The sequence below is a fragment of the Paramisgurnus dabryanus genome, chromosome 8 (genome assembly GCF_030506205.2).
Source record: "Paramisgurnus dabryanus chromosome 8, PD_genome_1.1, whole genome shotgun sequence".
Classification (NCBI taxonomy): domain Eukaryota; kingdom Metazoa; phylum Chordata; class Actinopteri; order Cypriniformes; family Cobitidae; genus Paramisgurnus; species Paramisgurnus dabryanus.
In genome coordinates this window covers 8435129-8462589 of record NC_133344.1, presented here as the reverse complement: position 1 = coordinate 8462589, position 27461 = coordinate 8435129, and the positions used below count along the sequence as shown (strand labels likewise).

At 38.3% G+C, this 27461-nt stretch overlaps 1 protein-coding gene across 1 annotated transcript; it reads left to right on the top strand.

Annotated features, from left to right (window-relative positions):
• The first annotated feature begins 1312 nt into the window (after positions 1-1312).
• LOC135771830 (histamine N-methyltransferase-like) lies at positions 1313-19824 on the top strand. The gene is made up of 8 exons (XM_065282208.2): positions 1313-1496; positions 1867-1964; positions 2297-2441; positions 3168-3220; positions 3308-3415; positions 3536-3666; positions 17797-17890; positions 18229-19824. Exons 3-8 carry the CDS (start codon positions 2305-2307, stop codon positions 18582-18584), a joined length of 879 nt encoding a protein of 292 aa, XP_065138280.1. The 5' UTR covers positions 1313-1496; positions 1867-1964; positions 2297-2304; the 3' UTR covers positions 18585-19824.
• The last annotated feature ends 7637 nt before the right edge of the window (positions 19825-27461 follow it).

The following is a 27461-nucleotide window of genomic DNA, read 5'->3' as shown; positions in this document are numbered from 1 at the left end:
CCCGAGAATTGTCATTGGGCCCCCCCTTTACAGCACCCCTGCAGATGACAAATAAGGGTGAAACAGCATTTTTTCCAAAAAAAAAGTTCTAAATTGCTTTCCTGCGGTGTGACATGACATGACTGTAAAATTCAAATATTTAAATATTATTAATTTCAAATACAAATCAGGAATGTTTTAAGTTTAACAAATATTCTTAAAGAAGGATCATTAAAATTCTGAATATATTTTTTTCCACAGCTGTTTTTCGATAATATTCTTTGCTTGTGCCATCATTTACCACTCACTCCAGTGGAAATATTGTGTAAAATGAGAAAAAATATTTGAAAATGTTTATAATTTTTTTATATAATTATATTATGGAATGTTTTCAAATGCATAATTATTTATAGTTAACATAGTAAAAGTCGTTTAATTGTGTTTGAAGTGATGTCACCGGACATCCCGTCATACCACAGGACGAAATGAGACACTGTATGAACATTTCTGGTGAAATTTATTGAATACTTTTGTAACAAACAAATTCATTTGCATCTCTATTGGACATTAATGAAAATGCAACATATAAGTACAATCTTATTACTGTGAAGACTTGATATTGATGAACCCAATCGCAGACAGATGAATAAACTTTACTTACACTTTATTTACACAAAACAAGAAAAACAAAAGCCACGAGGGGGCAAAACAACATAAACAGGAAAAATATACTAAGACTTGAAACACTAAACAAAGAACAAGACTAGACTGGACTAAACACTAAATATACAATGGCAAACTTGACTAGACTTAACAAAGTATTCAAAGGCAAGGCAAGGCAAGGCAAGGCAAGGCAAGGCAAGGCAAGGCAAGGCAAGGCAAGGCAAGGCAAGGCAAGGCAAGGCAAGGCCACTGGATACAAAACAAACGTGCACAAGACAGCAAACACAAGGGTATTAAATGAGGAAGCAAATCAATGGGGAACATGTGACATGAATCAAACAATAATGGGATAATTAATGAGGAAACAAGGGGCGGGGTCAGGAGACGAGACAGAAAGCACATGGCTTAAATAAACAAGTCCAGTGCTTTCACACAAAACATGGGCCTGTCATGATCCTGCCTCATGACTAATACTAAAACATGGACAAGAGGGCAGAATCATGACAATTACTTAGAATTTGAACTAAAAGCATAGTGAACAAGACATAGTCATAAAGACCATTCATTTCTATTTTTAACTTAAAAGACTAAACAAATATCTTGTTTCTCAGGAGAAAGTCATTACAATCATGCTGACCGAACCAGAACATGATGTTGCTAGATTTTGGGGTGGAAATACTGAAGTGCCAATATCAATGCCTTCATCTCAAGGTGGTTGATATGTAGCTGAGACAGATGAGCGTTCCACTTTCTGTCATGCCGTCACAGTGCGCACCTCATTCTGTCATAGAGGCATCCGTGGTCATCACTTTCTTCCTGCATACCAAACAGAGCTCTGTCTCCGAGAGGAACAGGTAAGGTTACGCCCATATTGACAGTGCTTTCGTACAGGATCTAGCATTATTTGAAATACCATCTATACATTCTTTGAGATAGTGTAGTTTAGTAAGGCTTCTCTGAGGTTAAAGATTTTATTTTGTAGGTAGATTAGAGGGATTCTACGTATAGTTAATATTAAGTATTTGTTTTATTTTGTTCTTTTGTTTGGCGCCGCTCGCGTCCCTTCTTTGTGTGTGTGTGTGTGTGTTTTATGTGTAGTAAATACTATTAGCTCTTCCTTCACCTTTTCACCATACACTGTACTTGCACTTGTACATAATAAACTATATATAACTATAATACTAATAATTAACTTTCTTCATCTTGTTTGACTGTTGCTTTAAGAGAGTGGGCGGGGTTCGCCGTGGTTGTCGGGGCTGAAGAGCTTCTTGGATAAGCTGTGTTCAATATCCTCACGCATTATTAAAAGGAGGTCAGTAAAGGTAAGCTGTTGTTCTTCTGCTCGTTTAATGTTATTATCAGACCGACTACAGTGACTGTCAATCACTGTAAAATAATCCTTAAAATAATCAAACAGTTGTGTGAAATAGTTACAATGAGTCATGCTTTAAACCTGTTTATTTGACATCTTGTGTGTAGAATATGTATAGAAAGGTTGAATGGACTCAAATGCACTCAACAGTCAATTGAAATTTTGAGTTTATTTTATTCATCTGATCATCCCTTGCTTTACAAGTGTACAGTACTAGTGGGTTTTCTGAATTTATTTGATTATTGAGAGTTTAAAAAAACACCACTTGAATGTTTCATCTAGCAAGGACCATGGCAGCTCCATTAAGATCACTTGTTGAAGATAATTCAAGATGCTTCAAATTATTTGAACTCTTTCTGGATCATTCATCAGAGCACCAATGTATGCAGGACTTCATCCATAATACTCTACCAGACATACTGGGAAGGTGATGTCTTATTTTTATATAACGTCAAATCTTATTCTTGTGGCATGTCAAAAATGTAAAGATATAATACGTAAGGGATAATGTAGAGGCAGCCGGTAGTTATCGGGAAATAAGCCGCGACAGTGTGATCAGGACCCGACGCGCTACATAAGAAAAAAAACTGGACATGAATATGAATTTGAAACATTTTATTGGCATATTTGTTTTAAATGAACATTTTTATCCTTCCGCGAAACTTTGCACAGATGCATAAAATTATCGTAATACCTTAAGATCCTCTGCTTCATACTTGTCTGTCTCCATTTTTTTCTCTTTTAGCCAGTCTTTGAGAAGTTTTAATGCCCATTCTGTATTTTTTTGTGTGTTGGCTTCGTAGCTGTCATGCTCTATTTTGTCAAGTTCCGTCTCAGTAAGCTCTCTCTGTCTTGTCGTTGTTCGTTCTTCTATCCACTGTTTAAATGTTAGTTTTTTCCGTACATGTTAAAATTAATGTCAAAATATTCCATTCTCAATGGTGGTTGTCCAGTGTTTGTCACAAGATGGCGCCAAACAGTAATCTTTATTGGCGCGGAGCGATTTTAATCGTACAAGTAGTACCGGCTATGCGTTATTACTTTGGAGCGGTTATTATTTGAAAAGAACGAACCTGCAAATATCTTAACTGACCAATCAGAATCAAGCATTCCAGAGAGCCGTGTAATATTGTAATATAATGTATCTCCTCAGCGTTGGTGGAGGACGGCCTGTTTTTAATGTAATGGGTGTAGGGAGTGGTACAGGTACAGTATACTTTGGTTTATATTATAATTTTACGTTATATTATTACCTTATAGAGTTTCCATTTACACATTTCATGTAATTTTTAGGCGTGATTGATTTAGAGATGCTAGCACAGCTTCACATGAAACATCCACAAGTCAAAGTCGACAATGAAGTGGTGGAGCCAGGCACTGACATGTTACACAAGTATAAAGGTACTAGTTACCATTTTACCCATAATGTTAATATTGACTGAGCTCATAATATAGACAAGCTCTACTTGTACTGATTCTTCAAACTGATGTATTGTAACAAAAATATGTTTTTCTGTTTAGTTCTGGTGTCAGAAACGGCAAATCTTGATTATATTAACTTCACATGGAATAAGATGACAGCTTCAGAATTTGAAAAACAGTGGCAGGAGAAAAACCTTGGAAAAAAGATGGACTTCATTCACTTGATACAGGTTATAAGATACCAACAGCGGGGTTCAAAATAATGTATAAAAAATTCAACAATCAGAATAACAGCTGGAGTGTAAAGTATATGTTTCGAAAATGGCTGAAAATGATCTTTGATATTTTCTAATATTTGGTTTGTTCCCTGGTTTCTAATATCACATAATGTTTCAAAATACATACTGTATTATCATTGGAACCCAGGAGTTTTGAATAGTTAGTACAGAATCCGGGTTTCTGCCGGGTTTATAGATAAACTTGCGTATGGATGAACCAGTTTTCACCACAATTTATAGACATAGAATAAACAACATAATTATGTTGGCTTGAAAAAGCCAACATACTGTTCTTCATCTTAATCTTATTATTATTATGTTGGCTTGACAAAGCCAACATACTGTTGTTGTATCTAAACTTATTATTATTATTATTCTTATGCTCCCCCACTTTTTCTGACTGTAACTCCTCCTAGAGCTTTCAAGCTACACCCACAAAACTTTACAAAACTTTTAAGACTGGTCCGTAGATTTATGCTATGACTTTTCTAACTGATGGGACCTTCCGAATTCCTAAACGGGGGGCTCAAACACCCCAAAATTTCCATTGACTTAACATTGAGACAAACTTTGACGAGTCATAGCTGCGAGTGAGAAACTTGTAGAAACTTGTGGGTTACCACATTTAAGGAGGCTGACAGGCTCTGTAAGAACATACATCACAATGGGGTGTAAGCTGTACCCCTGGGGTGTAAGAGGCCCCCAAAATTTCCCATTGACTTATAATGGGGCAGGAAACATGCCCATATAAAGGAATAAAAGCGTCCCAGATGGAATATCTTCACTTTAGAGTGTCATAGAGACATGGGGGTTGGACCGTTTTACTTGTGGCTTGAAGGTTGATCATTATGGGATGCCATTTTTCTCCCTAGCAACCAAACTTAGTACCCTAGCAACGGAATAAACAAAGCCTTATTTCTCAGCTTCAGAACATCTTAGAGACACGGGGGTTGGACCGTTTTACTTGTGGCTTGAAGGTTGATCATTATGGGATGCCATTTTTCTCCCTAGCAACCAAACTTAGTACCCTAGCAACGGAATAAACAAAGCCTTATTTCTCAGCTTCAGAACATCTTAGAGACACGGGGGTTGGACCGTTTTACTTGTGGCTTGAAGGTTGATCATTATGGGATGCCATTTTTCTCCCTAGCAACCAAACTTAGTACCCTAGCAACGGAATAAACAAAGCCTTATTTCTCAGCTTCAGAACATCTTAGAGACACGGGGGTTGGACCGTTTTACTTGTGGCTTGAAGGTTGATCATTATGGGATGCCATTTTTCTCCCTAGCAACCAAACTTAGTACCCTAGCAACGGAATAAACAAAGCCTTATTTCTCAGCTTCAGAACATCTTAGAGACACGGGGGTTGGACCGTTTTACTTGTGGCTTGAAGGTTGATCATTATGGGATGCCATTTTTCTCCCTAGCAACCAAACTTAGTACCCTAGCAACGGAATAAACAAAGCCTTATTTCTCAGCTTCAGAACATCTTAGAGACACGGGGGTTGGACCGTTTTACTTGTGGCTTGAAGGTTGATCATTATGGGATGCCATTTTTCTCCCTAGCAACCAAACTTAGTACCCTAGCAACGGAATAAACAAAGCCTTATTTCTCAGCTTCAGAACATCTTAGAGACACGGGGGTTGGACCGTTTTACTTGTGGCTTGAAGGTTGATCATTATGGGATGCCATTTTTCTCCCTAGCAACCAAACTTAGTACCCTAGCAACGGAATAAACAAAGCCTTATTTCTCAGCTTCAGAACATGTTAGAGACACGGGGGTTGGACCGTTTTACTTGTGGCTTGAAGGTTGATTATTATGGGATGCCAATTTCCTCCCTAGCAACCAAACTTAGTACCCTAGCAACGGAATAAACAAAGCCTTATATCTCCGCTTCAGAACATCATAGAGACACGGGGGGTTGGACCGTTTTACTTGTGGCTTTAAGTGTGATCATTATGGGATGCCATTTTTCTCCCTAGCAACCAAACTTAGTACCCTAGCAACGGAATAAACAAAGCCTTATATCTCCGCTTCAGAACATCATAGAGACACGGGGGTTGGACCGTTTTACTTGTGGCTTGAAGGTTGATCATTATGGGATGCCAATTTTCTCCCTAGCAACCAAACTTAGTACCCTAGCAACGGAATAAACAAAGCCTTATCTCTCCGCTTTAGAACATCATAGAGACACGGGGGTTGGACTGTTTTACTTGGGGCTTGAAGGTTGATCATTATGGGATGCCAATTTTCTCCCTAGCAACCAAACTTAGTACCCTAGCAACGGAATAAACAAAGCCTTATATCTCCGCTTCAGAACATCATAGAGACACGGGGGTTGGACCGTTTTACTTGTGGCTTGAAGGTTGATCATTATGGGATGCCATTTTTCTTCCTAGCAACCAAACTTAGTACCCTAGCAACAGAATAAACAAAGCCTTATTTCTCCGCTTCAGAACATCTTAGAGACACGGGGGTTGGACCGTTTTACTTGTGGCTTGAAGGTTGATCATTATGGGATGCCAATTTCCTCCCTAGCAACCAAACTTAGTACCCTAGCAACGGAATAAACAAAGCCTTATATCTCAGCATCAGAACATTGTAGAGACACGGGGGTTGGACCGTTTTACTTGTGGCTTGAAGGTTGATCATTATGGGATGCCAATTTTCTCCCTAGCAACCAAACTTAGTACCCTAGCAACGGAATAAACAAAGCCTTATATCTCCGCTTCAGAACATCATAGAGACACGGGGGTTGGACCGTTTTACTTGTGGCTTGAAGGTTGATCATTATGGGATGCCAATTTTCTCCCTAGCAACCAAACTAAGTACCCTAGCAACGGAATAAACAAAGCCTTATATCTCCGCTTCAGAACATCATAGAGACACGGGGGTTGGACCGTTTTACTTGTGGCTTGAAGGTTGATCATTATGGGATGCCATTTTTCTCCCTAGCAACCAAACTTAGTACCCTAGCAACGGAATAAACAAAGCCTTATTTCTCCGCTTCAGAACATCTTAGAGACACGGGGGTTGGACCGTTTTACTTGTGGCTTTAAGTGTGATCATTATGGGATGCAATTTTTCTCCCTAGCAACCAAACTTAGTACCCTAGCAACGGAATAAACAAAGCCTTATATCTCCGCTTCAGAACATCATAGAGACACGGGGGTTGGACCGTTTTACTTGTGGCTTGAAGGTTGATCATTATGGGATGCCAATTTTCTCCCTAGCAACCAAACTTAGTACCCTAGCAACGGAATAAACAAAGCCTTATATCTCCGCTTCAGAACATCATGGAGACACGGGGGTTGGACCGTTTTACTTGTGGCTTGAAGGTTGATCATTATGGGATGCCAATTTTCTCCCTAGCAACCAAACTTAGTACCCTAGCAACGGAATAAATGTTAGCTTCATTCTAGCTTCATGCTAATCATGTTAGCTTCATGCTAGCTTCATGCTAATCATGCTAACATCATGCTAGCTTCATGCTAATCATGTTAGCTTCATGTTAGCTTCATGCTAATCATGTTAGCTTCATGCTAGCTTCATACTGATCATGCTAACATCATGCTAGCTTCATGCTAATCATGCTAGCTTCATGCTAATCATGCTTACTTCATGCTAATCATGCTAACAGCCAGATAGCCTACTAAAATAAACTTCTGTCAAACCATTTTAAATGTTCAGGCTACGCTTTTTCAAGCCAACATAAAGTTTGTCCTCAAACTTTAATATCTAGTTATTATGTTGGCTTGAAAAAGCCAACATACTGTTATTATGTTGGCTTTGAAAAAGCCAATATATTGTTATTGCTATTAAACTTATATCTTATTATTCTACCCCAAAATTTCTGACACTAACTCGTCCTAGGGCTTTCAAGCTACATGCACCAAATTTTCCACAGACCTTCAGACTGGTCTGACTTAGTGTGCTATATCTTTTCTAACTGATGGGACCTTCCGAATTCCTAAACGGGGGTCTCGAACACCCCAAAATTTCCATTGACTTAACATTGAGACAAACTTTGACGGGTCATAGCTGTGAGTGAGAAACTTGTAGAAACTTGTGGCTTACCACATTTAAGGTGGCTGACAGGCTCTGTAAGAACATACATCACAATGGGGTGTAAGCTATACCCCTGGGGTGTAAGAGGCCCCCAAAATTTCCCATTGACTTATAATGGGGCAGGAAACATGCCCATATAAGGGAATAAAAGCGTCCCAGATGGAATATCTTTACTTTAGAGTGTCGTAGAGACATGGGGGTGGGCTCATTTTACTCAGTCATCCAATCAGTCTCTTAGGATCGCCCCAAAGCTATTTAGCCACGCCCCTAGCAACAATTTTGGGTACCCTAGCAACATCTCCCATAGACTACCATTATAAAAAGCCCAGATGGATATCTTTACACCAGAGTGTCATAGAGACATAGGGGTGGGCTCATTTTACTCAGGCATCCAATCAGTCTCTTAGGATTCCTACTGAGGTATTAAACCACGCCCCTAGCAACCAATTTGAGCACCCTAGCAACATAATAAACAAAGCCTTATATCTCTGGATCTGAACATCTTAGAGACATGGGGGTTGGGTCTTTGGGTCATGTTAGCTTCATGCTAGCTCCATGCTAAGTCATACTAGCTTCATGCTAGTTTCATGCTAGCTTTATGCTAATTTCATAATAAATCTTGCTAACTTCATGCTAAATCATGCTAACTTCATGTTAAATCTTGTTAGCTGCACGCTAAATAGTGCTAGCTTAATGCTAATCATGCTAGCATCATGCTAATCATGCTAGCTTCACGTTAAATCATGCTAGCTTCATGCTAATCATGCTATTCTCATGCTAACTTCATGTTAATCATGCAAGCCTCGTGCTAGCTTCATGCTAGCTTCATGCTAATCTTGCTAGTTTCATGCTAGCTTCATGCTAATCATGCTAGCATCATGCTAGCTTCATGCTAATCATGCTAGAATCATGCTAGTTTCATGCTTATCATGCTAGCATCATGCTAGCTTCATGCTAATCATGCTAGCATCATGCTAGCTTCATGCTAGCTTCATGCTAGCTACATGCTAATCATGCTAACATCATGCTAGCTTCATGCTAATCATGCTAGCTTCATGCTAATCATGCTAGCATCATGCTAGCTTCATGCTAGCTTCATGCTATTCATGCTAGCTTCATGCTAATCATGCTAGCATCATGCTAGCTTCATGCTAGCTTCATGCTAATCATGCTAGCTTCATGCTAATCATGCTAGCATCATGCTAGCTTCATGCTAATCATGCTAGCATCATGCTAGCTTCATGCTAGCTACATGCTAATCATGCTAGCATCATGCTAGCTTCATGCTAATCATGCTAGCATCATGCTAGCTTCATGCTAATCATGCTAGCATCATGCTAGCTTCATGCTAATCATGCTAGCATCATGCTAGCTTCATGCTAATCATGCTAGCATCATGCTAGCTTCATGCTAGCTACATACTAATCATGCTAGCATCATGCTAGCTACATGCTAATCATGCTAGCTTCATGCTAATCATGCTAGCATCATGCTAGCTTCATGCTAATCATGCTAACATCATGCTAGCTTCATGCTAGCTACATACTAATCATGCTAACATCATGCTAGCTACATGCTAATCATGCTAGCATCATGCTAGCTTCATGCTAATCATGCTAGCATCATGTTAGCTTCATGCTAGCTTCATGCTAATCATGCTAGCTTCATGCTAGCATCATGGTAGCTTCATGCTAATCATGCTAGCATCATGCTAGCTTCATGCTAATCATGCTAGCATCATGCTAACTTCATGCTAATCATGCTAGCATCATGCTAGCTTCATGCTAATCATGCTAGCATCATGCTAGCTTCATGCTAGCTTCATGCTAATCATGTTAGCTTCATACTTAAACATACTAACTGCCAGATAGCCTACTAAACTAAACTTCTGTCAATCCGTTTTAAACGTTCAGGCTACGCTTTTTCAAGCCAACATAAAGTTTGTCTTCAAACTTTAATATCTAGTTGCTATTAAACTTATATCTTATTATTCTACCCCAAATTATAAACACTAACTCGTCCTAGGGCTTTCAAGCTACATGCACCAAATTTTCCACAGACCTTCAGACTGGTCTGACTTAGTGTGCTATATCTTTTCTAACTGATGGGACCTTCCAAATTCCTAAACGGGGGGCTCGAACACCCCAAAATTTCCATTGACTTAACATGGAGACAAACTTTGACGGGTCATAGCTGTGAGTGAGAAACTTGTAGAAACTTGTGGCTTATCATATTTAAGAAGGCTGACAGGCTGTGTAAGAACATACCTCACAATGGGGTGTAAGCTGTACCCCTGGGGTGTAAGAGGCCCCCAAAATTTCCCATTGACTTATAATGGGGCAGGAAACATGCCCATAAAAGGGAATAAAAACGTCCCAGATGGAATATCTTCACTTTAGAGTGTCGCAGAGACATGGGGTTGGGCTCATTTTACTCAGGCAACCAATCAGTCTCTTAGGATCACCACAGAGCTATTAAGCCACGCCCCTAGCAACAATTTTGGGTACCCTAGCAACATCTCCCATAGACTACCATTGTAAAAAGCCCAGATGCATATCTTTGCACCAGAGTGTCATAGAGACATAGGGGTGGGCTCATTTTACTCAGGCATCCAATCAGTCTCTTAGGATTCTTATTGAGGTATTAAGCCACGCCCCTAGCAACCAAATATGAACACCCTAGCAACATAATAAACAAAGCCTTATATCTCTGGATCTGAACATCATAGAGACATGGGGGTTGGGTCTTTGGGTCATGTTAGCGTCATGCTAGCTCCATGCTATGTCATACTAGCTTCATGCTAGTTTCATGCTAGCTTTATGCTAATTTCATGATAAATCTTGCTAACTTCATGCTAAATCATGCTAACTTCATGTTAAATCTTGTTAGCTGCACACTAAATAGTGCTAGCTTCATGCTAATCATGCTAGCATCATGCTAATCATGCTAGCATCAGGATAATCATGTTAACTTCACGTTAAATCATGTTAGCTTCATGTTAATCATGCTAACCTATGCTTACTTCATGCTAATTATGCTAGCCTCATGCTAGCTTCATGCTAATCATGCTAGAATCATGCTAGCTTCGTGTTAATCATGCTAGTATCATGCTAGCTTCGTGCTAATCATGCTAGCATCATGCTAGCTTCATGCTAATCATGCTAGCTTCATGCTAATCATGCTAGCATCATGCTAGCTTCATGCTAATCATGCTAGCTTCATGCTAATCCTGCTAACTTCATGCTAGCTTCATGCTAATCATGCTAGCTTCATGCTAATCATGCTAGCTTCATGCTAATCATGCTAGCTTCGTGCTAATCATATTAGCATCATGCTAGCTTCATGCTTATCATGCTAACATCATGTTAGCTTCATGCGAATCATGCTAGCATCATACTAGCTTCATGCTAATCATGCTAGCATCATGCTAGCTTCATGCTAATCATGCTAACATTATGCTAGCTTCATGCTAATCATGTTAGCATCATGCTAGTTTAATGCTAATCATGTTAGCATCATGCTAGCTTCATGCTAATCATGCTAGCTTCATGCTAATCCTGCTAGCTTCATGCTAGCTTCATGCTAATCATGCTAGCTTCATGCTAGCTTCGTGCTAATCATGGTAGCATCATGCTAGCTTCATGCTAATCATGCTAACTTCATGCTAGCTTCATGCTGATCATGCTAGCTTCATGCTAATCATGCTAGCTTCGTGCTAATCATGTTAGCATCATGCTTGCTTCATGCTTATCATGCTAACATCATGTTAGCTTCATGCGAATCATGCTAGCATCATACTAGCTTCATGCTAATCATGCTAGCACCATGCTAGCTTCATGCTAATCATGCTAGCATCATGTTAGCTTCATGCTAATCATGCTAGCATCATGCTAGCTTAATGCTAATCATGCTACCATCATGCTAGCTTCATGCTTATCATGCTAGCATCATGCTAGCTTCATGCTAATCATGCTAACATCATGCTAGCTTCATGCTAATCATGCTAACATCATGCTAGCTTCATGCTAATCATGCTAGCATCATGCTAGCTTCATGCTAATCATGCTAGCATCATGCTAGCCTCATGCTAATCATGTTAGCATCATGCTAGCTTCATGCTGATCATGCTAGCATCATGCTAGCTTCATGCTAATCATGCTAGCATCATGCTAGCTTCATGCTAGCATCATGCTAATCATGCTAGCATCATGCTAGCTTCATGCTAATCATGCTAACATCATGTTAGCTTCATGCTAGCTTCATGCTAATCATGCTAGCATCATGCTAGCTTCATGCTAATCATGCTAGCACCATGCTAGCTTCATGCTAATCATGCTAGCATCATGTTAGCTTCATGCTAATCATGCTAGCATCATGCTAGCTTCATGCTAATCATGCTAGCATCATGCTAGCTTCATGCTAATCATGCTAGCATCATGCTAGCTTCATGCTAATCATGCTAGCATCATGCTAGCTTCATGCTAACATCATGCTAGCTTCATGCTAATCATGCTAGCATCATGCTAGCTTCATGCTAATCATGCTAGCATCATGCTAATCATGCTAGCATCATGCTAGCTTCATGCTAATCATGCTAGCATCATGCTAGCTTCATGCTAATCATGCTAGCATCATGCTAGCTTCATGCTAATCATGCTAACATCATGCTAGCTTCATGCTAATCATGCTAGCATCATGCTAGCTTCATGCTAGCTTCATGCTAATCATGCTAGCATCATGTTAGCTTCATGTTAATCATGCTAACATCAGGCTAACTTCATGCTAATCATGCTACCTTCATACTTAAACATTCTAACAGCCAGATAGCCTACTAAACTAAACTTCTGTCAAACCGTTTTAAACGTTCAAGCTACGCTTTTTCAAGCCAACATAAAGTTTGTCTTCAAACTTTAATATCTAGTTGCTTTTAAACTTATTATTATTATTCTTTCTTCTCCTCCCAAAATTTCTGACACTAACTCGTCCTAGAGCTTTCAAGCTACATGCACCAAATTTTCCACAGACCTTCAGACTGGTCTGACTTAGTGTGCTATATCTTTTCTAACTGATGGGACCTTCCGAATTCCTAAACGGGGGGCTCGAACACCCCAAAATTTCCATTGACTTAACATTGAGACAAACTTTGACGAGTCATAGCTGTGAGTGAGAAACTTGTAGAAACTTGTGGCTTACCACATTTAAGGTGGCTGACAGGCTCTGTAAGAACATACATCACAATGGGGTGTAAGCTGTACCCCTGGGGTGTAAGAGGCCCCCAAAATTTCCCATTGACTTATAATGGGGCAGGAAACATGCCCATATAAGGGAATAAAAGCGTCCCAGATGGAATATCTTTACTTTAGAGTGTCGTAGAGACATGGGGGTGGGCTCATTTTACTCAGTCATCCAATCAGTCTCTTAGGATCGCCCCAAAGCTATTTAGCCACGCCCCTAGCAACAATTTTGGGTACCCTAGCAACATCTCCCATAGACTACCATTATAAAAAGCCCAGATGGATATCTTTGCACCAGAGTGTCATAGAGACATAGGGGTGGGCTCATTTTACTCAGGCATCCAATCAGTCTTAATAGGATTCTTATTGAGGTGTTAAGCCACGCCCCTAGCAACAAAATATGAGCACCCTAGCAACATAATAAACAAAGCCTTATATCTTTGGATCTGAACATCATAGAGACATGGGGGCTGGGTCTTCGGGTCATGTTAGCTTCATGCTAGCTCCATGCTAAGTCATACTAGCTTCATGCTAGTTTCATGCTAGCTTTATGCTAATTTCATAATATAGCTTGCTAACTTCATGCTAAATCATGCTAGCTTCATGTTAAATCTTGTTAGCTTCACGCTAAATAGTGCTAGCTTCATGCTAATCATGCTAGCATCATGCTAATCATGCTAGCTTCACGTTAAATCATGCTAGCTTTATGCTAATCATGCTAACCTCATGTTTTCTTCATGCTAATCATGCTAGCCTCATGCTAGTTTCATGCTAATCATACTAGCATCATGCTAGCTTCATGCTAATCATGCTAACATCATGGTAGCTTCATGCTAATCATGCAAGAATCATGCTAGCTTCATGCTAATCATGCTAACATCATGCTAGCTTCATGCTAATCATGCTAGCATCATGCTAGCTTCATGCTAATCATGCTAGCATCATGCTAGCTTAATGCTAATCATGCTAGCATCATGCTAGCTTCATGCTAATCATGCTACCATCATGCTAGCTTCATGCTAATCATGCTAGCATTATGCTAGCTTCATGCTAATCATGCTAGCAGCATGCTAACTTCATGCTAATCATGCTAGCAGCATGCTAGCTTCATGCTAATCATGTTAGCAGCATGCTAGCTAGCTTCATGCTAGTCATGCTAGCATCATGCTAGCTTCATGCTAATCATGCTAACGTCATGCTAGTCATGCTAGCTTCATGCTAATCATGCTAGCTTCATGCTAGCTTCATGCTAATCATGCTAGCTTCATGCTAGCTTCATGCTAATCATGCTAGCTTCATGCTAGCTTCATGCTAATCAATGCTAGCATCATGTTAGCTTCATGCTAATTTCATGCTAATCAATGCTAACATCATGCTAGCTTCATGCTAATCATGCTAACATCATGCTAGCTTTATGCTAATCATGCTAGCATCATGCTAGCTTCATGCTAATCATGCTAACATCATGGTAACTTCATGCTAATCATGCTAACTTCATGCTAGCTTCATGTTAATCATGCTAGCATCATGCTAGCTTCATGCTAATCATGCTAACATCATGTTAGCTTCATGCTAATCATGCTAACATCATGCTAGCTTCATGCTAATCATGCTAGCTTCATGCTAGCTTCATGCTAATCATGCTAGCTTCATGCTAATCAATGCTAGCATCATGCTAGCTTCATGCTAATCAATGCTAGCATCATGCTAGCTTCATGCTAATCAATGCTAGCATCATGCTAGCTTCATGCTAATCAATGCTAACATCATGCTAGCTTCATGCTAATCATGCTAGGATCATGCTAGCTTCATGCTAATCATGCTAGCATCATGCTAGCTTCATGCTACGCTTTTTCAAGCCAACATAAAGTTTGTCTTCAAACTTTAATATCTAGTTATTATTATTCTTCTGATCCCTACTTTTTCTGACTGTAACTCCTCCTAGAGCTTTCAAGCTACACCCACAAAACTTTACAAAACTTTTAAGACTGGTCCGTAGATTTATGCTATGACTTTTCTAACTGATGGGACCTTCCGAATTCCTAAACGGGGGGCTCAAACACCCCAAAATTTCCATTGACTTAACATTGAGACAAACTTTGACGAGTCATAGCTGCGAGTGAGAAACTTGTAGAAACTTGTGGGTTACCACATTTAAGGAGGCTGACAGGCTCTGTAAGAACATACATCACAATGGGGTGTAAGCTGTACCCCTGGGGTGTAAGAGGCCCCCAAAATTTCCCATTGACTTATAATGGGGCAGGAAACATGCCCATATAAAGGAATAAAAGCGTCCCAGATGGAATATCTTCACTTTAGAGTGTCTTAGAGACATGGGGGTTGGACCGTTTTACTTGTGGCTTGAAGGTTGATCATTATGGGATGCCATTTTTCTCCCTAGCAACCAAACTTAGTACCCTAGCAACGGAATAAACAAAGCCTTATTTCTCCGCTTCAGAACATCTTAGAGACACGGGGGTTGGACCGTTTTACTTGTGGCTTGAAGGTTGATCATTATGGGATGCCATTTTTCTCCCTAGCAACCAAACTTAGTACCCTAGCAACGGAATAAACAAAGCCTTATTTCTCCGCTTCAGAACATCTTAGAGACACGGGGGTTGGACCGTTTTACTTGTGGCTTGAAGGTTGATCATTATGGGATGCCATTTTTCTCCCTAGCAACCAAACTTAGTACCCTAGCAACGGAATAAACAAAGCCTTATTTCTCCGCTTCAGAACATCTTAGAGACACGGGGGTTGGACCGTTTTACTTGTGGCTTGAAGGTTGATCATTATGGGATGCCATTTTTCTCCCTAGCAACCAAACTTAGTACCCTAGCAACGGAATAAACAAAGCCTTATTTCTCCGCTTCAGAACATCTTAGAGACACGGGGGTTGGATCGTTTTACTTGTGGCTTGAAGGTTGATTATTATGGGATGCCAATTTCCTCCCTAGCAACCAAACTTAGTACCCTAGCAACGGAATAAACAAAGCCTTATATCTCAGCATCAGAACATTGTAGAGACATGGGGGTTGGACCGTTTTACTTGTGGCTTGAAGGTTGATCATTATGGGATGCCAATTTTCTCCCTAGCAACCAAACTTAGTACCCTAGCAACGGAATAAACAAAGCCTTATATCTCCGCTTCAGAACATCATAGAGACACGGGGGTTGGACCGTTTTACTTGTGGCTTGAAGGTTGATCATTATGGGATGCCAATTTTCTCCCTAGCAACCAAACTTAGTACCCTAGCAACGGAATAAACAAAGCCTTATATCTCCGCTTCAGAACATCATAGAGACATGGGGGTTGGACCGTTTTACTTGTGGCTTGAAGGTTGATCATTATGGGATGCCAATTTTCTCCCTAGCAACCAAACTTAGTACCCTAGCAACGGAATAAACAAAGCCTTATATCTCCGCTTCAGAACATCATAGAGACACGGGGGTTGGACCGTTTTACTTGTGGCTTGAAGGTTGATCATTATGGGATGCCAATTTTCTCCCTAGCAACCAAACTTAGTACCCTAGCAACGGAATAAACAAAGCCTTATATCTCCGCTTCAGAACATCATAGAGACACGGGGTTGGACCGTTTTACTTGTGGCTTGAAGGTTGATCATTATGGGATGCCAATTTTCTCCCTAGCAACCAAACTTAGTACCCTAGCAACGGAATGAACAAAGCCTTATATCTCAGCATCAGAACATTGTAGAGACATGGGGGTTGGACCGTTTTACTTGTGGCTTGAAGGTTGATCATTATGGGATGCCAATTTTCTCCCTAGCAACCAAACTTCGTACCCTAGCAACGGAATGAACAAAGCCTTATATCTCAGCATCAGAACATTGTAGAGACATGGGGGTTGGACCGTTTTACTTGTGGCTTGAAGGTTGATCATTATGGGATGCCAATTTTCTCCCTAGCAACCAAACTTAGTACCCTAGCAACGGAATAAACAAAGCCTTATATCTCCGCTTCAGAACATCATAGAGACACGGGGTTGGACCGTTTTACTTGTGGCTTGAAGGTTGATCATTATGGGATGCCAATTTTCTCCCTAGCAACCAAACTTAGTACCCTAGCAACGGAATAAACAAAGCCTTATATCTCCGCTTCAGAACATCATAGAGACACGGGGGTTGGACCGTTTTACTTGTGGCTTGAAGGTTGATCATTATGGGATGCCAATTTTCTCCCTAGCAACCAAACTTAGTACCCTAGCAACGGAATAAACAAAGCCTTATATCTCCGCTTCAGAACATCATAGAGACACGGGGTTGGACCGTTTTACTTGTGGCTTGAAGGTTGATCATTATGGGATGCCAATTTTCTCCCTAGCAACCAAACTTAGTACCCTAGCAATGGAATAAATGTTAGCTTCATTCTAGCTTCATGCTAATCATGTTAGCTTCATGCTAGCTTCATGCTAATCATGCTAGCATCATGCTAGCTTCATGCTAATCATGTTAGCTTCATGTTAGCTTCATGCTAATCATGTTAGCTTCATGCTAGCTTCATACTTATCATGCTAACATCATGCTAGCTTCATGCTAATCATGCTAGCTTCATGCTAATCATGCTAACTTCATGCTAATCATGCTAACAGCCAGATAGCCTACTAAAATAAACTTCTGTCAAACCATTTTAAATGTTCAGGCTACGCTTTTTCAAGCCAACATAAAGTTTGTCCTCAAACTTTAATATCTAGTTATTAATTTTAATTTATTAATATTTCTTGGATTAATAATATCATTTTGTATGTGTTAAACAGATGCTGTATTTTGTGAAAGATCCAGAAGCCACTGTCTCATTTTTCCGGAGTCTGTTAGATAAAGATGGAAAACTCTTAATCAGTCTGGTGTCAGGTAAATGATCAGAAGTACACAACCTCTCTTTTGTGTATACATTTATATCAGATCATCCAATCACTAACCTGACAGATCTGGGTCATTGGCATGGAGCACTCTAAGATTACAGACACATTTAAAACTTGTTGTGCTTTGAATTGTGATTGAGAAATACTGATGCATATTTATGATGTGTCAAAGATATAAGAGTAATTGTAAGGATTTATAAGAATGATTGCATGTGCAATTGCATACAGGATTTTCTTCCATTTTTGAACGCATTTACAATTTGTAAACTTTTCCTGGTTGGGTCTCTCTGACCTCCTAGTTTTTAACAAAGTCCTGTGTGTGCATAGGTGAGGGTGGATGGGCGACATTACTGAAGACCTACAGAGCTGCTCTCTGTGACCCTGAGATCAGCCAGTGTGTCAATATGGGAGATATAAAGACCTTCTTGGACACCAAGGACATCCCATACAGTCATTATGTGATTCAGTCCCATATGGACATCACAGAGTGTTTCACAGAGGGAGATGAGGTCGGAGGACTGCTGCTGGATTTCCTAACTCAAGTGATAGAGTTCAGTAAGAACGCTCCTGAAGACCTGAAGAAAGGAGTGCTGGACTTACTGAGACATCCAGACTGCAGTAAAGAGGTGGACGGCAGGATAATGTTCAACAATAGCATGGAAGTTGTAGTGGTTGAGCCGTAGCCCCATGACTCCTTAATATCTGACCTGACCTCTAAAGGACTTTTGTGTTTAGCAGTCAATTTCATGCCAATGCAGAATGTGTGTCCTTTATTTTTACATTTTGAATTCCTGTACCAAAAATATGGGGGTCTGGCTTATCATAACATATAAAACATAATAAACAGTAATTGCATAGCTTGGGCATCATAATTTACACACATATTTTCATCTAAATAAAGGTCTATGGAGATTAGGGGTGTAACGGTACGTGTATTCGTACCGGACCGTTTCGGTACAGGGCTTTTGGCACGCATATGTGCACCGAATGGCCGAATGCAATCTTTTGTGTGCGGAACATAGGTGGAACATAATACGTATGTTCTGTGCGTTTCCACACGAACATATTAAGTGGCGGAAGTCTCCGCATTCAGCCTAAGTCTTCTGTCAAACATATACTGTAACATAATTCGGCCCGCAGAAAGATTTTTATTTACTTAGTTGTATATTCGTTTGATTATTGATGTAAACGTTTATGGGGCCGCTTACGTGTCGCGTCTAAAGCATGTGTCAAACGCGTGTCAACGCGCTGTTTTGTTCTTTCAAAAGTGCTTGAGAGGTTGCGCGTCTTTCGTTGCTACGCAATCATGAGCTGCGCTTTCTGTGACAATGAGAATAAGGAATGCGTGATCAGATTTTTCATCTGCACCTCACGTCAATCATATCATTGTCACAATGCGATCAGCTGGTCGGGACAGCCCAGGTCAAAAAGACATAGGGCTCTATCTTGCACCCAGCACAATTGACTTTGTCAGTGACGCATGTATAATTCGTATTTTGCCCCGGCGCACAGCGGGTTTTTCCCGTCACAGAAGCACGTCGGCAAACTAGGGAATGAACTTGCGCTCCCTGGGTGGTTCAGCGCAAAAAAAGAGGCGTGTTCCGGCGCAAACCATCCCTGATGCTATTTTGCAGTTTCAAAAAACAATTGCGCCACTGACCAGAAAAAAAAAGTTTAAAGTCAGTGGCGCGTTGCGCGTTGTTCATTATGCTATTTTAAGGGCGCATGCTTGACCATAATGTATAGCGTGCACAACGCGCATCCACTTTGCTTATCTAATCTACACAGATGCAACAGTTATTTTTGCAAATCATAAATTGTTACACTTAAAAATATTAATACACGAGATAAGGGGAATCATAGTGGTGAGCATTGTGGTGATAGTTTTTATTTATTCTCATGCAAATAACGATTAAAATATTTTCATAAATTTGTTGTGTGGCTGTATTACGTTTATTTTATGTAAATAATAATTAAAATGTTTTCATAAGAAACCTTAATGTATATGAACTTGATTTGTAAGAGTACTTTGGGGTTGGACCTTGCTTGCGTTTCTTGGGTCCGATTTCAAAGCCCCCAAACCGCCTTCAACACTTTCAGCGGTGAGGGTGGACACAGCGATGTCCTCTGCTGGCGTCTGTGTAGAGGCAGATCCACCTCCCGTTACACGGCGTGCCCGATTTATGCTGGCGCAACGATGGGGATGTTAAAATAGGGCCCATAGTATTTAATGTATTAAAAATATACTTAAAATACAAATAGTATGTTTATAATACATTTGTATTTCCAACATACTTATTTGAAGTGTATTAAAAATATGTTAAATTGCATTTAAACATATTTCTTAAAAGTATATAGAAGTACACTGGTAATAAATATATACTTAATTACATTTTTAAGAAATATGCTAAACTTAAGAATATTTTTAATGTACTTATATTAAGTGTACTAGAAGTAAATTGGTAATAAATATATGCTTTATAAAATTTTTAAGAAATATGCTAAACTTAAGAATATTTTTAATGTATTTATATATTAAGTGTACTAGAAGTACATTGGTAATAAATATATGCTTTATTACATTTTAAAGAAATATGCTAAACTTAAGAATATTTTTTATGTATTTATATTAAGTGTACTAGAAGTACATTGGTAATAAATATATGCTTTATTACATTTTAAAGAAATATGTAAACTTAAGAATATTTTTAATGTATTTATATTAAGTGTACTAGAAGTATGCTGGTAATAAACATATGCGTAATTACACTTTTAAGAAATATGCTAAACTTAAGAATATTTTTAATGTATTTATATTAAGTGTACTAGAAGTATGCTGGTAATAAATATATGCGTTATTACATTTTAAAGAAATATGCTAAACTTAAGAATATTTTTAATGTATTTATATTAAGTGTACTAGAAGTATGCTGGTAATAAATATATGCTTTATTACATTTTAAAGAAATATGTAAACTTAAGAATATTTTTAATGTATTTATATTTAGTGTACTAGAAGTATGCTGGTAATAAATATATGCTTTATTACATTTTAAAGAAATATGTAAACTTAAGAATATTTTTAATGTATTTATATTTAGTGTACTAGAAGTATGCTGGTAATAAACATATGCGTAATTACACTTATATGCTAAATATGGTAAACACAAATGTACTTCTAGTGAAGTTTTAGTATATTTGGATAAAACATACTTTTATTCAAAACATGATTCATTAATTGTAATAAGCTAACATTGAAATTTCCTCAAGCATTTCAACATTATATCATTTCGATTGCATAATAAACAAATTTTTCAAAGATTTGCTTAAAATATATATACGTTTGCTAGTGTTTATTTTCAAACAACACACGTGACACACATCACTAAACCTGATTGGTTGTTGTCATACGTCACGGTGCTATCTGAAAGCTGTTGTTCAGTAAGTTCACAACGTGCATGCGCTTGCTTGCATTAAACGTATAAACTGTTAAATTATTGGTGACTCTGCGTCAATATTTAATTTAAGCCTTGTCTCCAATACTATACCTAAAATGTGGAAATCAGCAATGGTAATTCCTTTATTTAAGGGCGGAGATCCTGAAGATCCAAATAATTATCGTCCAATATCTAGATTGCCAGTTCTAGCAAAGGTTTTTGAATCATTAATAAATGATCAATTAAAACAATATCTGAAGGCTAATAATATTCTCCATGATTATCAGTCAGGATTTAGAACCGGACATAGCTGCATTGCTGCAGCCATGCTAGTGTCAAATGATATTATAACATCACTAGACAGCAAAAAGTCATGTGCTGCCTTATTTGTTGATCTTTCAAAGGCATTCGATTCCGTAGACCATAAATTATTGATACAGAAACTTCGGTCTATAGGCTTTAGTGAAGCAGCTCTGAGTTGGTTTGAAAATTATTTTTCTGATCGTACTCAATGTGTGTCCGTGGAAAATTATAATTCACCATTCCTTCGAGTAAATACTGGAGTCCCTCAAGGATCTGTTTTAGCTCCTCTTTTATTCTCTATTTATATTAATGATTTAGGTTATGGAATAGATTCCGCCAAAATACACCTGTATGCCGATGATACAATTATTTATTCGACTGCATCTTCCTTAAACCAAGCAATGAAACAATTACAGAACGCTTTCCAAATACTGCAACTAACATTGTCGCAGTTAAAATTGGTTTTAAACTTGAAAAAGACAAAATATATGATTTTTAGCCGGGGTCGCTCTAACGTATCGGATATAATAATTACAAATTCAAATGGTCAACCATTAGAAAGAGTAAGCTCCTATAAATATTTAGGTATATGGTTGGACGAAAGACTAGCATTTGACGTACATATCGATAAGTTGCTAAAGAAGCTCAGGCCAAAATTAGGTTTCTTTTATAGTTTAAAAAATTGCTTCCCCTTTGAGGCTCGAAAGAAAATAGTAGAGAGTGCTTTTTTATCAATAATTGATTATGGTGATCTTCTTTATATGCACGCAACTACATCGCTACTTAAAAAACTAGACTCTGTGTATCACGCAGCTTTACGCTTTGTCTCCGGCGCAGAGCCACGGACGCATCACTGTATTTTATACACTTCCCTAGCGTGGTCATCGCTACATCAAAGGAGAAGATTACATATGTACTTATTCATCGCAAAAGCTCTTTTAGGCAAATTACCCTCTTATATATCAAATCTTCTAAATTATTATACAAATATTCATGGTACTAGATCTGGTTCTTATATTTGCTTAAAAGTCCCAAGGGTATTGTCTGAATTCGGCAAATGTGCTTTTTCTTCCTATGCTCCTCGGGCTTGGAATGAATTGCAAAATACTCTTAATTTAAATGCACTTCCAACTTTAAGCACTTTTAAACGTCTTTTACAAAAGGTTTTAATGGATACTTGCAATTGTTTTAACTGATTGTTGTATTTGCGTTCTTGTTTTAGATCTTTCATTATGTGATTGTTGTAAATTGTGGTGTTGTCTAATTGTATTCTTTTTGTATGAAACTCAATGTGCCGTCGTCTTGACCAGGTCTCACTGGAAGAAGAGATAGAAATATCTCAATGTGATTTTCCTGGCTAAATAAAGGAAATATATAAACGTATAATCTAAATTAATCGGCGATCATGTTTCACCAGAGGACTAAGATAAAATAAAGCAATAAGTCCCAAGAAGCAGTGGGTTACCAGTGCATTTTTACAGCTTTTTTTTACGTTGCCACCCAGTGTTAGTTTAATGCCTTACAGAAAAAATTATATTCTTTAAATAAACACAAAATATCAAATGAAAGAACAGACCATCCGCTTTCAAACAACAACAACAAAAAAAGTTTCATCCTACCTTCATTTGTTCTCTTATCACCTATCAAATTTTCAGCTAAAAGCGGAGATAATTCAATATTTGTGAAGAACTTTTGTAAGAGATCAGATTCAGAGCCATCAAAACGTACACGTCACGCTAAATCCACCACAACGCTGTTGTGTCGAGTGAATGCGTCAGTGTTTAAGTTGGGTAAGATTGCCATCTAGTGAATAATAGCGGAAATATCAATTTAAGACAAAAACAACCCAGAGAACGTTTTCTCTTTATTGACGAAATGACTCAACAATATTTATTGACATTTATCTGGATATCGCCATAATTGTGCAAATGTAGAAAAATAAAAAAATTATTAAAGACTGTGGTGTTTATTTCATAAATAGTACGCAGCAACAGTGGCGCAGTGATACTTGTGATGCGGTCTGAACCGTGGGTTTACCGGGGTATTTTATCACGGCTTAGAACGCGTTTCAACCAATCAGAATGAAGAACAAGAACGAGCCGTCTTATAACAACTCGATTTAAAATGTGAGCAGTTTTAGTGGATCTGACGTCGAGGGAAAAAGTATTTCGCTTTTTGTTTGGAGATGAACGAGACAACACGAGGGTAAGTGAGTGATGACAGATTTTCGCATTTCTTTCTTTAGTTAACTATTAAATAAGTAAAACATTACAGTTGTGTTTATTTTAACCCAGCTACTTTATGTAACGTTATGTCGGTGTCGCGTGTGGTAATTGAAACATCGTTATTTGGGCAGATGACAAATAAGGGTGAAAGTTTTAAAAAAAGTTCTAAATTGCTTGAGAATTGTATGCATTTGTTAAGTTCAAATACTGTTGTTTTTGAAACTGTTAAAGGTTAGCAGATTTTTTTCTCATTATGTAATGTATTAACCTTTTTTCACAGCGCCAGGCAAATTATGTCCTGCGGTGTGACATGACATTACTGTAAAATTCAAATATTTAAATATTATTTATTTCAAATACAAATCAGGTATGTTTTAAGTTTAACAAATAGTCTTAAAGGACAAGTTCGGTATTTTACACTTAAAAAGATGTAGGGGTGCTTTAGGTTGAGTTGCGATTTTAAAGTGTAGTTGTGTTCAGAGTTTAGGAACACGTTGATTGTATATCATCCTCACAGTTGTCCACTGCATCACTAAACATCAATGCATCTGTGAAAATAATATAACCATAAACATTTTTATGTTAGTATTTAAAAGAAACTTGCATCATGAGAATTAATATATAATGGCACCCATACTTAAACAGAACAGAAAGAGAGAGATGCATTAAAAAGAGACAGTAACATTATACACACAACCTCTAACTTCAGTGTTAAATAATATGTCGTTTAATAGGTCATTATCATCAATATCTGAATGAGAAATGAACTGACCTCCTAGCATCTGAAATCTCGGTAACTTTTAGGAATCACGTGAGCTACTGTAAGAATGTAATGTACTATAATATATTGTTGTCTTATCTTAAATATAAAAATATAGGTGAACAATTAAAACCATTCAAAATAGTTGCATTTTATAAACTAACATTACTGATCTTAAGTTTATTCGTAGACCGGACATCACAAATCTAACGTTAGGCGAAAGAGCACATTTAGCTAAGATAGCTTACCTGAAACTGACCACCTTTTCAACACCCGGCGTGGTTTAAAGTTACCGGAATCTCGTACTCAAACCATTACTTGGGATAAGGGCGTTCCTCGTCGGCTTCCCGTCCGTTAAAATCGGTAAGAAAGAAACATTAAGGCGCTTGAGTAAGCTTTTTAAGTTTAACGCGTCGCCTTCAGCCACTGCATCAGCTGCTCATCATCTATGCGGCCGGAAGTACGTGGACAAAATGAGCGCAATGGCGCCGCCCTTGTTGTCGTGAAAAATAAGGTGAATATAGAGAGCGGCAATCTGTCATTTAACTGTTTCACTTCCATTCTTGTTTAAATACATGAGCAAACTTAATGAACAATTAAAAACTCAAATATTAAACTCAATTAAATAGGTTTAAGTTTCTTTTAAGGAGGTCTAAGAATTTATCAAAATGTTTTAACATACAGAATGTCAAATGTTTCAGTTTTTCATCAAGTTCACATTTATTTCTATGTGACTTTGAACAGTACACTTCAATACTGTTTGTTCTGTTCTGGTTTATCTTGTTTTGTTTATAAGGATTATCATGGTAAAATGTTCTTGAAAATCTGCGTAGGCTACACAATAACAGATGTGCTCGATGAGTGACAGAAGAAGGTTGTGCAGCCGGAAAAACTTCATTCCACCACAGATCTCAGTACAGTCAGTTTGCAGTCGACAGCTACTGATGGGGTCACATTGATTCATTATAGTTATCCAACACATTTTAGGCTCAGTGTGATAAAAGACAAAACAATTAACCTATAAGGAGGTACACAGCATTTAATAGTTTATAATGACTATTAAATAAGTAACTGTTACTTACCCCAAACATTAGTATGCTATTACTTACTGATTAGTTAATTACCTTTTCTTATTAGTTATCAGTAGTGCCTACAGTGTTAATGCAGTACTAATCACCTGTTCTGCATTAGTTCCTGTGTAACCAAAGTACTTATTAAGGATGAAACAGCATTCTAAAGTGTTACCCAATAAGGGATTTAAAGCAGATATTTATTTATAAATAAATCAACTGTTTAAAAACAGTTTATTTTGATTATTTTGAAAAAGCAGCATTCTCAATACATTATGTTATTGCAAAAATCAAATCCTATAATGATATTTCCTAAAATTATCAAACTGGAACTAAATACTAATGTTAGGGGAACATTCTGTTTGCTGATGTATGAAAAAATTATCCTCTGTGTCACCCAGCTGCCACAGCTGGAGATGTTTTTTGATATGAGCAGGTTTGTCATCAGCACTGGTCTTCAGTCTTTAGCTTTATCATATTTCACATTATTCTCTCAGATTTTACATTTTGTGAGGTGTGAGAGGTTTAACCTTTGAGCTGAATCCAGAGCACCATAACCACAATAACTCAAGCTGTGGAGAATAACAACAACACACTTCAGTTCAGACACACAGATCAGAATCTCATTCATTTTTTCATTCATATCTCATATCACCTATTTTTATCTTGTAAACAAACAATTTCATGTTAATTTAAGTGAAAGCGGTCATTATGTAAGCAAGTAATGTACACATTAATATTGACCAATCAGCATCCAGGGCCAGGTTTTATAATTCACAAATACAATATTAACTATATAACTGTCTGACTGTACTTTGCTATCTTGGATGTTAGACAATATAACATTATTGGCAAAAAAATGGCAACACATGACATTTAAAGAACTTTATTTTACTTTACAATCATATACAAAAATGAGGCAGGGCCATAAAAAATACAGTACAGGGTACAAATACATCCAATTATATTTACTTTTTATTAAATTCCTTCTATTTTACGTTGGATAAGAAAATAATTACAGCGTTTTTCAGAAAGTCCTGTTTAAAAATTAAGACAGAGCGCAGGGATTGAGAGGGTACGTTAGGCTGTAAGCGAGCAAAGGTAAGGGAATGCTGACCCAGTGGTGGTTTTAAAGGCCAGGAGCAGAGCTTTAAATTTGATGCCAGCTGCTATAGAGAGCCAGTGTAACTTGACAAAGAGAGGAGTGACGTGTGCCCTCTTTGGCTCATTAAAGACCACTCCAGCGGTGCTGGCAACATGCTCCGTGAAGCTAAGCCGATCATCAATGACCACTCCCAGGTTTCTGGCTGTCCTGGATGGCGTGATGGTCGAGGAAACTAGCTGAATAGAAAGGTTGTGATGAATCTTTGGTTCAGATGATAGGACAAGCAGTTCTGTCTTCGGAAGGTTAAGCTGGAGATGGTGATCCTTCATCCAGAGTGAGATGTCCCTCAGGCATGCTGAGATGCGGGCAGAAACCGTGGGGTCATCAGGGTGGAATGACAAGTGACGTTGAGTGTCATCCGCATAGCATTGGTAGGAAAAGCCATGTTTTCCAATGACAGAACCCAGGGATGTCACGTATATCGAAAAAGAGCAGTGGTCCAAGCACGGAGCCTTGAGGCACTCTGGTATCGAGACATTGGGGTTCGGAGACCTCACCTTTCCAGGATACCCGAAATGACCTATCTGAGAGGTATGAATTGAACCATAGAAGAGTCAGAGACATCCATAGCTATGAAGTTTGACTGGAGGATGTGGTGAT